This window comes from Augochlora pura, chromosome 7, assembly GCF_028453695.1.
Source record: "Augochlora pura isolate Apur16 chromosome 7, APUR_v2.2.1, whole genome shotgun sequence".
Lineage (NCBI taxonomy): Eukaryota > Metazoa > Arthropoda > Insecta > Hymenoptera > Halictidae > Augochlora > Augochlora pura.
The window spans coordinates 16,583,286-16,595,545 of record NC_135778.1 but is presented as its reverse complement, the minus strand read 5'-3'; the positions used below and the strand labels follow the sequence as shown (position 1 = coordinate 16,595,545).

At 39.4% G+C, this 12,260-nt stretch overlaps 2 protein-coding genes across 2 annotated transcripts; one reads left to right on the top strand and one right to left on the bottom strand.

The window, feature by feature from the left end:
- Window positions 1–109: 109 nt before the first annotated feature.
- On the bottom strand, window positions 110–1,694 carry LOC144472616 (polyisoprenoid diphosphate/phosphate phosphohydrolase PLPP6). Its single transcript, XM_078185853.1, has 4 exons — window positions 1,399–1,694; window positions 939–1,070; window positions 733–832; window positions 110–677 (listed from the first exon to the last, which is right to left on the bottom strand). The coding sequence occupies exons 1-4, from the start codon at window positions 1,405–1,407 to the stop codon at window positions 280–282; spliced, it is 639 nt and encodes a 212-aa protein (XP_078041979.1). The 5' UTR covers window positions 1,408–1,694; the 3' UTR covers window positions 110–279.
- Window positions 1,695–2,037: 343 nt separating this feature from the next.
- LOC144472651 (uncharacterized) lies at window positions 2,038–3,540 on the top strand. The gene is made up of 5 exons (XM_078185941.1): window positions 2,038–2,254; window positions 2,320–2,444; window positions 2,522–2,839; window positions 2,925–3,192; window positions 3,270–3,540. The coding sequence occupies exons 1-5, from the start codon at window positions 2,220–2,222 to the stop codon at window positions 3,334–3,336; spliced, it is 813 nt and encodes a 270-aa protein (XP_078042067.1). The 5' UTR covers window positions 2,038–2,219; the 3' UTR covers window positions 3,337–3,540.
- Window positions 3,541–12,260: the final 8,720 nt, after the last annotated feature.

Here is a 12,260-nt window from a genome sequence, read left to right as displayed (position 1 = left end):
ATTTTGTACTTTTAAAAATTGAGTTTGTACGAGGCACCATGCGCTTGAAATTATGGAATGCTACACAAATATAAAAATGATTAAAAAGTAATAAATTACTATAGTATAAAATATATTCCTTTTTATTTTACAGTGTAGTAACTGATATAAACAATCCCCCCAAGTATTTACATATAAAGATAAGGCGATATCTAAAATAATAAAGCTACAGTAAATATTGCATTACATTTAGAATCACATAATCAGAATTTCAAATATCACAAAAATCATGATATAAAACTATGTCTCTGCTCCCTCTGTTCCCTCCATCTTTTCATCAGTTATCCAAGAAACTAAATTTGAACAAGTCTCAGGTTCTAAATATAAAATGCTCATAAGAATTCCTTCAGCATATCCTATAACTAACCCTGCACTAATGTCAAGAATATAATGCCTTCTCATCAAGAGCCTCGAGAGAGATATAGCAACTACCCAGGCTAATAATGAAGGATGGAATAATGTAGGTAGAGGCCATAGATAATAGAAGAAATAGAAAAGTAACATTGCCCGAGAGGCATGACCAGATGGAAATGAATATTTGTCTGGTCCTAATGCAAGAGGATCATCGTTAATGGCAGGACGTCTTCGTCTAGTAAGCGCTTTTAGTATGCCAACAATAACAACATCTAACAACAGACCTAGAAATAAACTAGAGTTAAATTAAATGGCAACATTTAAAATTTAGATGCTTACCTATCAATAAATTGACTTGCACTTGAAATAAACTTGGTCGGTTAAGTATCCAAATAAGTGCAAGTATTGATGCAAACCATATTACTCCATGACAAGATATCTATATGGATAAGAATAATATAAATTAATGAAGAAATCCACTGTCTTAACATTTTGGCTATTAACTTTGTTACAGAACAGTTACAGAAAAAAGGTTCAGCACATACCTCTAATACTTTGTAATGTATTTGTAACTGTCTCATTGGCATAAGCTTTTCAACAGATCGCACAAAATTTTCTGTTAGTTTCCTATCTATAGCTAATACACCACTTAACCATGGTGCAATATTTCGTTTCTCCTATTAAAAAAAAACAAATTATTCGTTATCCAAATTATAATCATTTACATTATAGGTCACTATTTTGTTTATGAAAATGAAAATAATATTGAATCTACAAATATGAACTATTCACTTTGTTGACAGTAGTAACTAATGATTTAATAGTAAGTACACTGATATTCGAATGTTTAAAAACTATATTTTAACACTTCTAAAAAGTATAGAAACAATTATTTAACGAAATAAATCTATCGAATATGACCAAACTTATTTACATTACGATTCAATAAATACTGTAATGATAACAAATAAGTGTATTGTAAAACATAATAATTTAATCGCATACCTCATCCATGATGCACAGAATTTTTGATTTAGCACTTTTACAATACGATGTCACTTCAGTTCAGTGGTCTGTCCTTATCTGATAACCTCGTTACACGTCGTCAGTGGTGGTAATGTTCACGGCGCAAAGAACTTCTACCTATCGTTGTCAATTAAAAAATCGTCACATAATCGCAATGTTATCAGAAACAAAGGATCTAAAGAAACCCTCACTAACGGTGAGCGCGAGGGCTTCGAATGCCGGTTTCACCAGAGTTTACTTGGTTTTGCAAGTCATAGACAAGACGAGAGGCAAGAAACGCAGTCATGGGCGTGAGACGAATCCACATATACATAAGCGACATAAACTACAAGAATGTGTAGATTAATTTTTACCCAATTACTCAATGTATTTTCTTGTATACGTTATACTATTGGGTAGCAATCCAGATTTTCGGGGGCAAATTTATTTAGCATCCTATAGGGACTCTAAAAAGTATTCAAACAACCTTTAAAGAAGCAATAAAAAGACAAAACTTCTTTTTAACAAGTAATAAAAAGCCATAAAAATCCATATTAACTGCAAATTTTATTGTTTTCTACTGTAATATATATTTTTACACTGCTAGAGGGCGACACTGATTCCATAAAATAATTTGAATGGTTTAACCTTGAATATGGATCTGGTTTAACTGTCAATTCGTAATTATATTGTAGTTTCTAATATTATTTGACATTTTTAATAGTTTGCCGAACGTAGTTACTTAAAGTATACTCTCGTATACAGTTCGTTTACAGTCAAATACAAAAAATATTGATTAATAAGTAATACAGGAGGGTAACATGGAACCGCCAAAAATGATACGTCGAACTAAAGAGTAAGTATAACAAGCTTATCAGTTTGTTTATTTTATTTCGTTTTATAATTGTTACCTATTTTTAGCATGCTTAATTCCACTGTATGTGAACACAGAGAAACAGGAAAAAGAAGCCCAGCAGATATCAGTTTTCAAGCTCCAAGTCGTAGCAGATTAACAATGCATTCATCAGAATTTGTTTTGCCACACAGTAAAGAATTGTTTTTAAATTTTTTACTGTCATACGTCTATAAATTACTTCAAATAATAGCCAATGTACTGTTCTAGATTTTACAAAGTCTCGCCCAACGGAACGAATATCGATACGTGTACCTCAAGTTGATAAAAATTTGGATGATGAAGATACAGAGATGAAACTTTTGTACGACAAATATCTACAAAGTCTGATGGTAGAGCTTATATATAAGCAGAAGACAGAGAAGAAGGAGAAATTGATTATAACGCAATTAGCATCAATGGCTAAGGAACTCGATCACAACAGGGAGAAGCTACTCAAACTGCAAACCAGAGAGAGAGATATAAGACATTTAAGTGCTTTGCAGAATGAAATAGATTCACAAACTGAAGATATAAAGAAATATACTAGTAAGGAAGATTGATAATTATTTACATTAATGATCTATCTTAAAAATCTGTTGGAGAGGTAAATTTGTTATTATTTAAATTGCAGAATCTGATGATGTTAAGAAGACAGAAAATATTTTATCTCAATTACGTATTGTTTTACAAGACTATGATGTGCTGCACTGTAATAATATGATTCTTCCAAAAACACCCTCAGAATGGGAAGAAACAATTCAAGTACTAAAATCATGTTGTGATACTTTAAAGTCTATCATGAACATAATTGAGCCTCATTGTGATTCTTACTTGTCTATTAATGAAGACATTAAAAATTTTATAAACACTTACAATACTATTGAAGATCATCATAAAAGGTACAATATTAAATTATATTAAATCTTTATATTTAAACTTTAATTATATTACGCTCAATGATATATCATAATTCTAGATTGGAGAAAGAGATTAACCAGTTACAAGCTCTAGCACTGAAAAATGGAGCTCTATCTTTAATGTGAAGGTACAGACAAAAAAACGAACAAGTAAATTAGTTTCAATGTCAAACAATTAAGAAACTAAGTGCAATACTACATCAAATATTTAATGCACCTGATAAGAGCTTCAACATTATCCATAATGTGTTCAGTGTAATATGATATAAGTAATTCTTGCTATTTTTTTAATAACGTTTGTATATTTATAATAAAATTCGATCTGGAATATTTCCACGAAATTACGTGATAATACTTTTGTAACCAATGCATTACACGGGTATCCAAGTTGCTATCTGTAACTATTGCCGTAAAATAAATATCGCGACCATAATAATGAAACGAAAATTCTTAAGTGACGCAGTCAACCTGGGAAAAGAATTAAGATAACAGAGAATATATCTATTCCGTCTCGTAATGTACGCGAAACAGTATTTACAAATTTCGTGCGGTACGTGTGTCACGACCCTGTACAAAGATGGCACTGCGGACTGAATTTCTTTGAAATCAGTTCTGATCCACTGATTGGCGAACAGGAAAACTGAGTCGCTGGCATCGTGTACGCATGACCGCGACCCCTCGCCATATTTAATTTTTCCCGAAATTTTGCCGGCGTGTACCGTAAAGAAAATCCGACGATCGAGGAGCACCCTCGATTCACCGAACGATTTGGATAATTTGTAAAGTGTGCGCGGCATGTCTTTGACGCGGATCGCTCGGAGAAATCGTGTTCGGAGGTGGTCGGCGCAGGTCGCAGCACCGCGTGCATCCAACCCCCGCGGATTTTTCCTCGGCCGCGCGCGATTTTATTCTGCGCATGGAAAGCAATTTTGCCCAATCATAAATAGGGCTATTGTGGGGGGATGGTGTATGCTGCTGGCGCATTTCATACATCCGAGTGTAATGGTAACCAGATAGAGGCGTCGCGCGGGGCTATCGGCCGGTTAGCATCGTAAATACGTTACTACTTACTTTCTCTGAAAAAATTTCGCCTGCTCGTTTCACGTTTCTTTTCTCTATCCACGTTCTTTTTTATTTGCCTCCTTTATCCCTGTCATCGTACATAATTTCTCTCATTTTCGCTCTGCACGTCTTTCTCGCTTTTTCTCCCTCTTTCTTCCCGTATCCTTTCGTTTTCCCTCTCTTTACTCTGGGCTGCTGTTTCGCTGCCTGGTCCTCTCGGTGCGATACTTTTGTTTTGTTTTTTTTTTCATTCTCTCGCGGCGTGGGAAGCTTATGTACGACGTACTCTGTGCACGGGACGCGAGTAACGGCGTGATACACGACACGCGCGCGCGCTCGTTTCCTCTGTCTCCTGCGTACGCGTGTGTGTGTGTGCGATTTAATCGTGTTTGCGCGTGTGAGAGAACGGCCGACCGAGTGATCTGTGACATCAGTGGTCCGATCGGTCGTCACTTGTCAAACCGACCGCATCCCTTGTCTTACCTCTGTCACCCTCTCTCTCTCTCTCTCTCTCTCTCTCTCTCTTTCTCTCTCTCTCACACACTCTCTTTATACGTTTATGTATATATATATTGTACATTTCTCTCTCAGTCTCTCTTTTTCTCCCTTTTCCTCTCGTCTCCTCTCTTTCTTGATTTCTTTCCCTGACGTTTCACGCTCGTTCCATCTCTCTTTCTCTCTCTCTTTCTCTCTCTCTCTCTCACCAATTCCTTTCACCAGCACACCCTCCTGTCTCTTGCCATCTCACTTTTGCTCCCTCTTTTATCTCGTTGCACTCATACCAACCAACCCTCGTGCCGACCACGCAATCCGATCTATTTCCCTCCCCTTCTCTCCTCCCTCGCCCGCCATCCCCTCCTCCACAAGTACCAGCAGCAAAACCCCCTCTCCGTTTAACCCTCGCGGTTCTTCCCTCTCACCCTGTCGTTTCTTCCATCCAGCATCCAGCTCTTCCAACCCCGCCGCCGCCGACCACCCACCACCGCCCCCTTACTCTCTCATCAGTGTGCCAGCTTCCATCCTTGCCTACCAGCCATTTTCTCTCGCTCTTTTTAGTAATGGAGCCAGTGGCGTAGCCAGGATTTCTCCCACACGCTCTAACATACTGTTCATCGGGGGACAGAACATCGCGGAAAGCATACATATAGAGACCCTCGATGTACCCGTAAGCGATGAACCCTTGATATCTTCATAAATCGATGGAACCTTTATCAACCCTCGCAGAATGGACTCTGTCTGTTTTACTCGGTCCTTTCTTCTCTCTCTCTCTCTCTCTCTCTCTCTTTCTATCTCTTTCTCTTTTTGTCTTTATTTATTTTTCTGTTTCTCTTTCTATTTCTCTTTCTGTTTCTCTTTCTGTTTCTACTTTTTACTCTGTCCTCGAATATTACGGTACCGGAAGGCGGCCGAAATTTCGCTACACCGCGGGACATGGCTACACCACTGGCCAGGACCGCGCGGAGCCGGTTCGTCCATCTCTTTCGAGCCAGCAAAGTGCACACTTACAACGTTCCCTTTCCCCTTTTTGTCCCGGGGTGGTAGCAGAGCCCCCGTTCACCCTTCCTGGTCGCCTCTCTGTCGGCCCGAAAACCGAGGCTTTGAAGCTGCGAGCGCGACCGGCACCCTGCCCGCTGCCCTTCCAGCTCGACCCTGCGTCCCACCCGCCCTCCCTTAGCCCGCGCCCCCGCGCTGCCAATCGGCAGCCCCTGGGTCCCCAGGCTGTGCCACCCACCGATACACCCGCCCCGCTCGCTCCGCTCGCCGCGACGACCGCAGACACAAAAACAATAACAAATCGATTCGCGAGGGCAATGGGAAGGGGTCAGCGAGGTAGGACGACGATGAGGAGAGAAAGAGAGAGAAAGATAGAGACGGAATGAGAGAAAGAGGCAGAGGGAGAGGGAGAGAGAGAGAGAGAGAAAGAGAGGGAGTGAGGAGGACAGGGGGAGAGAGGGATGCTGTACATCTCTGTCTGTCTCTGGTCGGTGCTCTCCCTTCGTCGCCGCCGCCCGTCTCTCTTTCCCACCCGTTCCACCACCCATCCAAACCACCCCGCGTTCGTCCCTCTTTCTGGATATTGTATAGAGAACGTTATGCTAAAGTATGCATGTACGAGGGTCGGTCCAATGGTCAGGAATCTCGCGAGTTCGTTCTGCGGCAGCACGTATCCGGACGTATTTCTCTGGACTCGCGGCTCGCGGCTCGCGAGTCCGCGTGTGCACGACCCAGACCACGATTACGACCACGACCACGATCACGATCACGACCACGACCACGACCAACGACCACCGACCGCACGACCAACGTCGACGTCACTCGTAGCCGCGGTACCGCTGCGTAATCTCCGGTCGACCGGTAACCGTGGAGGGATCGGCCAGCTTCTTGCTCGCACCGGGCCACCGAGTAACCGGGGGATGATTTGCCCGTAATGACGATCGGCCTGAATTGCGGTAGGCCACCGGACGGGCATCCGTAAGAGGAATCTTTTATTACAATTATCGTCGCTACTCTTGACCCGGGAGTCGTCCTCTATCTTCGAGTTACCCTGGATATTTCTCCGTCGTTTTTCTTCCATACCGTTCCCCTCTGTCCTCCGTTTCCTTCTCTCCTGTCTTTCTCTTTACGTTCCTCGGACCAAGCCTGTCTGCTTCGCTCTATCCGGCATAAAAGCACGGTTTCGCGATTATTGCAGCACTTTTAACGATCGGATCGTGGACTTTCTTAAGACCGCGATTCTCTCAGTACCTTGTTGTGTCGTATCGTTTTCTGCTTCCTCGTGGCTGGAATGCTCTATGCATGATTGTACGCTTGCCGATGGACCGTTCGCTAATGCAGAGACACGGTAGCGCCTATACCGATCGAATGCTCTGGTGTAGGAACGCTCTGTTATCCGTACGCTATGATATATGTGTATGGCATGATTGAACGTGTCGCGTGCCTGGTTTCGGTGACGTACAAACAAACGCGGACACGAACGATTAAATCGCGGTTGTACGAATACGAATCCACGAGGTGGGGTAGTTTTTGTTCGATCACGTCGTAGATAGTCCAGCTTCGTTTCGTCGTAAAGGATATTTTTATTTCATCATGGTTTATTTTTATTTAATCATGGTATATCTTTATTTAAGCATTGTCTATTTTTATTTAATCGTGGTCTATTATTATTTAATAATGGTCTATTTTTATTTAATCATGGTTTATCTTTATTTAATCACGATATAGCTTTACTTCGTCTCGTAAAGTCTATCTTGACTTCATCGTAAAGCCAATCTTTACCTCATCGTAAAGTCAATCTTTGCCTCATCGCCGTAATTTTTTTTTGTCGGATAATGTAGTTTTTCGTTATCGATTGATTTTCTTCTTTATTCCACGGCATTTCGAGAGTATACAAGGAGAGCGATGGAAAAAGTGTTCCCGATATTTCGAAAAAGAGTTTGCATCGTGATAGAGGAACTCGAATGTTGCTCGCGACTTGTATAGAAACGACGAACGATTGGCGTACGAATAATTTATATTAGTTTTCGATTGGATTTTCAATTACATTTTTAATTTTAATTTCTTTATTAGGACATGGACACTGGGATTTCTATTGCATTTATACCGTCATTAGAATGTTACGAACAGTAGCACTTACGCTATGATTAATATGAATGTTGCGGGGGTCATTGTGTTCCTGCTAATTAGATATTCGGAGTTTACTATCCATCATCGCGGAGAATTTTGTCATCGTGTTATTTCGCCTATCACGAATCCCGATCATTCAATTTCGTTAACTGTGGTGGCCACGCTGGATTGCACTTAGGGATGGACGATAGTATCGTCTTGCTTGTCGCAAAAGTCTTTTCGTAATAAGTAATTTAATATTTTAATGTTTTAATATTTTGTACTGATATTTTAATATTTTATAGTAATATTTTAATAGTTTATACTAATATTTTTATATTTTATACTAATATTTTAATATTTTATACTAATATTTTTATATTTTGTACTAATATTTTTATATTTCGTACTAATATTTTAATATTTTATACTAATATTTTTATATTTCGTACTAATATTTTTATATTTTGTACTAATATTTTAATATTATATATTAATATTTTTAGCGAAGCATTCGATAGTACTACTGCTCCATAAATTAAATGGCGGCGTTTGCCTACCGACATTCTTAAACGAGTGTCATTAGTCATCGATTCTCGTCGCAAACTAAGCATTAATAAATATTGTTACGGCGGTTGATCATGTGGAGTCGCCGTAATGAAGAAATACTTCATAGTGAACAACCCCTAAGGAAATAGAAGGAGTTCGGGGTTGTCACGGAATCGTTGAATCGACAGTCAGTCGAGAGACTCTCTCGAGCTATCGAAGCGAGAGGACGTATATAAATAATAATAGATTCAGATATATTGTTATTAGTGTTAATAGTTATTGTTAACTGTAAATAAATAAAGATTACACGGGATGCCGCGACGTACGTCGAAAACGCGCAACAATATGAATGTTATATCTAATTTTCTCAAATTTAAATCAAGTTTTTCTTCCTCTAAGAAATTCGTGCATACGAGACACTTTTAATCATTGTAACTGTCTACGTTTTACAGATTGAAAGACAATATTTTCTTTGCCACTTTTCGCTTCGTAGAAATCATTATTAGAATCGCGACGTGACTTAATCGACACTCTTAAATGGTCATTATTAATCTTTTACTTATTTTAACCATTAATGATCGAAAGTTCCGGTTTGATAAAATCGAGTAGATTCGAGAGATTCGACAGATAATAAATTTTCTTTTCTTCTCCGTCATGTTAGAGACATTAACGCGGCTCGCCTCGATGACTAAATAGAAAAGCGACGGTCCCGGACTCGCGTACGGCGCACAAAAATCTATAAATACCGTTCGCCGTCCGCCGTTCGTCGAAACGGAATCACGATGTCGGACAGCGGGAGGAACGTTAATAAGACGTTTTCGCGGTTATTCCGACTCCACTGACAGACCGTTTTCTTATCCATCACTCCCCGATGCGATTGTCCGAGTTTTTTTCCGATTCATTACCCGGACGCCCTTCTTTTATTACATTTTAACGTGGATTATCGACGAACCGTCAGGCCAGCAGCTTCGCATCCGACCAAATTTCACACACGAAATTCTTAGTCCGCGGCGAGGCGGTCGGAGATGGACGGGCTGATTAGTCGAGAGACATTTGTCGTGTTATTTTTATCGGTGAAACCAGGCGAGCCGATAAAAAACACGAGCGGGACGGTGAACTTCCGTAATCAAAAGTCCTCCTCCGATTCCGTTTCGAGGTGTATTTTTTTCTCTGTTTTTCTCTGTTTTTTTTTTTTTGTGCAAATGGAAACGGTCATTAAAATGATTACCGTTTTCCCAGACAGTTTCGCGAGTAATGAGCGCGCCGGCGAAGTTTTCCAAATAATGAGTACAGTACTTGTCCATTGCGGGGCTCACTTATTAAACATTACAAAACGCGTCGCAATTAAACGCGACCGACCCACCCTGAAAAATCCATTCGGCCACGTTTTGATACGCGGAAAGAAAAATTGTTAAGCCTCCCCTCGTTTCCCGCTGGAGCCGCGCCGCCCCCCCCCCCTCCCTTCCATCCGTAATTCACCGTTATTACGGAATAAAATATTACCGCACAGCCAGAATTTTCATATCAATGTTTACCGTGTTTGTTCGCTAATTCAATACTTAATGCACGCCCCGCTGCTTTTAATCAGCAACGGCGACGCGATTCATTGTGTTTTCGTACGCATTAGACAATCGAAATATTGAAACGCGATTAACGTTTAATACGACGACACTACAGGGCAAATAGTTCGATTAATATTTCGCGATCGCAATTAAAGGTTATTCAATCGAAGCCGATGCATTATATTTTCGTGCGATTCATCGCGTGTTATATTATTTCTCGTTATTCTGTTTTATTAAATAATTTTAATTAAGTCGTCATTTTTATATTATTCTTGATGTCTATAAAAAGTTTGATGGGTGTTTAATGTAATGTTAGTATATTATATCCTCATTATTATTTACTTGTGTCATTTCTACACGCTTTATAATAGTTATAGATAAATTGATAAGTTATTGGGAGTATAAAATATACAGGGTGTCCTAAAAGTCACTCGCAATGCGGAAGTGATTTGAAGCAACTTTTTCCTTAGCGAAAATGCAAGCCGTGGCTTCGTCTATGAGTTATTTAACAAAAAACATTGACCAATGAGAGACGAGACCAATTAACGCGAGGCGGTCGAGCCAATGGATGGAAATGGGCTGCCGCAGCCGAGCTGGCCTCTCATTGGTCACTGTATTTCCTTAATGACTCGTCAACAATGCCTCGTAGAAAACTTTTGCAAAGGAAAAAGTTACTTCAAATGACCTCAGGTATCCGCCGTTTCCGAATTGTTAAACATTTTTGGGACATCCTGTATATTGAAAACAGGATGTCACATTATTTCTCCTTATTATTTCTTCTTATCTGTCCATGCTATTATTACTTATTTCTCGATATTGAACAATCTGTGCATACTGTGATTAAAAGTTTATCAGCACGACGAGACAGATCGACGATGAAAACTTGATAAAATCAAGCCATCGTAGAATCGCGAATACATTTGGAATAATAAAACCGATCGAAAATGAGAAGTTATGAAATTTGTTTATCGCGGAGAGCATGATCGCGTACGAGTATGTCGATGCTATCCTCGCGTTGCGTACGCGAACTTTTGCCGCAATACGCGTATAGAGAACTTCGATGAGCCGTTTTAATGGAAAGACACACAGGAAAAATTGAGATCCTGCAATTAATCAGGACTCGGAGAAAAAGTAAATTAGAGGTAAAGGCAGGATATTCGTGGTATTGGAAATTCATTTCTCAGGGTAAAAAAAAAGGGTTCGCGCGCACCGCCACGCGTGCTTGTTTATCGGCGTCTAATTGAAAATACAATATTTTATTCAGGTGGTAGGTAGGAAATTAATTACATCAGGCTACAACACGCGGAAAGTTGTATTATTAAAGTATAGTTTGATGATAAATACGGTCTAATTAATTGTTTTCCCGAAAATTGAAAGTCCAGCGGCGAGCATTCGTTTCGGTCACATATATTGTTGCGTTTTCTACGGTTTACGTTCGATCGTGGTCCGTCACTCTAATCGCGGACAATTAATGTTTAGTTTTTGGTTTTGTTTGTAATATTTTTGATTAAATAAAAAAAAACCGTAGAAACAGTTCATTGTTCCAAATACAGTGACAACAGATAGCTCGTGAGATTTTCTTGATGTTTCAAACATCTAGATACACATTTCAATTAATTAAGTGGCGAATTATTAATTGACGGTTTCATTCGAGTGTTTCATAATAAAACGAAAAATTACATTATCCGTATACATTATTCAGAGAAATATTAATCGCGTCAACTTTAATATAAATCTGCTCGGTCGCGCTTCGTTTTTCATCGGAGTCAATAATCGCTATCATTATTGTAACACGATCACGCCGTCCCGAAACGAGTGCTATATTTTTCGCATTAGCAAGTAGCATAATTCCCGTTATTTATGTTTTTATTATGCAGGAAACGCGCGGCTACAATGTATGCGGCGTATAATTGACGTAACAGATATATGAATAAATTAGTACAATTTGCGTAAATGGCGAAGTGCAGCGTAAATACAGTACTAAAACGTAACGGTGAAGAAGCTAATTATATTAATATTGTTTGTACACGTAGACGTTAGTATAATAGCCCGGCCGCGTGTTGTATTTATTATTTACTCCGCCTGTTATATTATATTTATCGTGGGACACGATGATGCAAAGTCTTTTTTTTTTATTTTATCGAACAGAACATTGAATTATATTTTAAATATATATATATAGCATGGATAGCACGCGCGATTATTCAACGGAACAACGTTCTCGTGCCGAGTGCTCTTTTGTGTGCCGCGACCAATTTATTGTTATGTTAATTT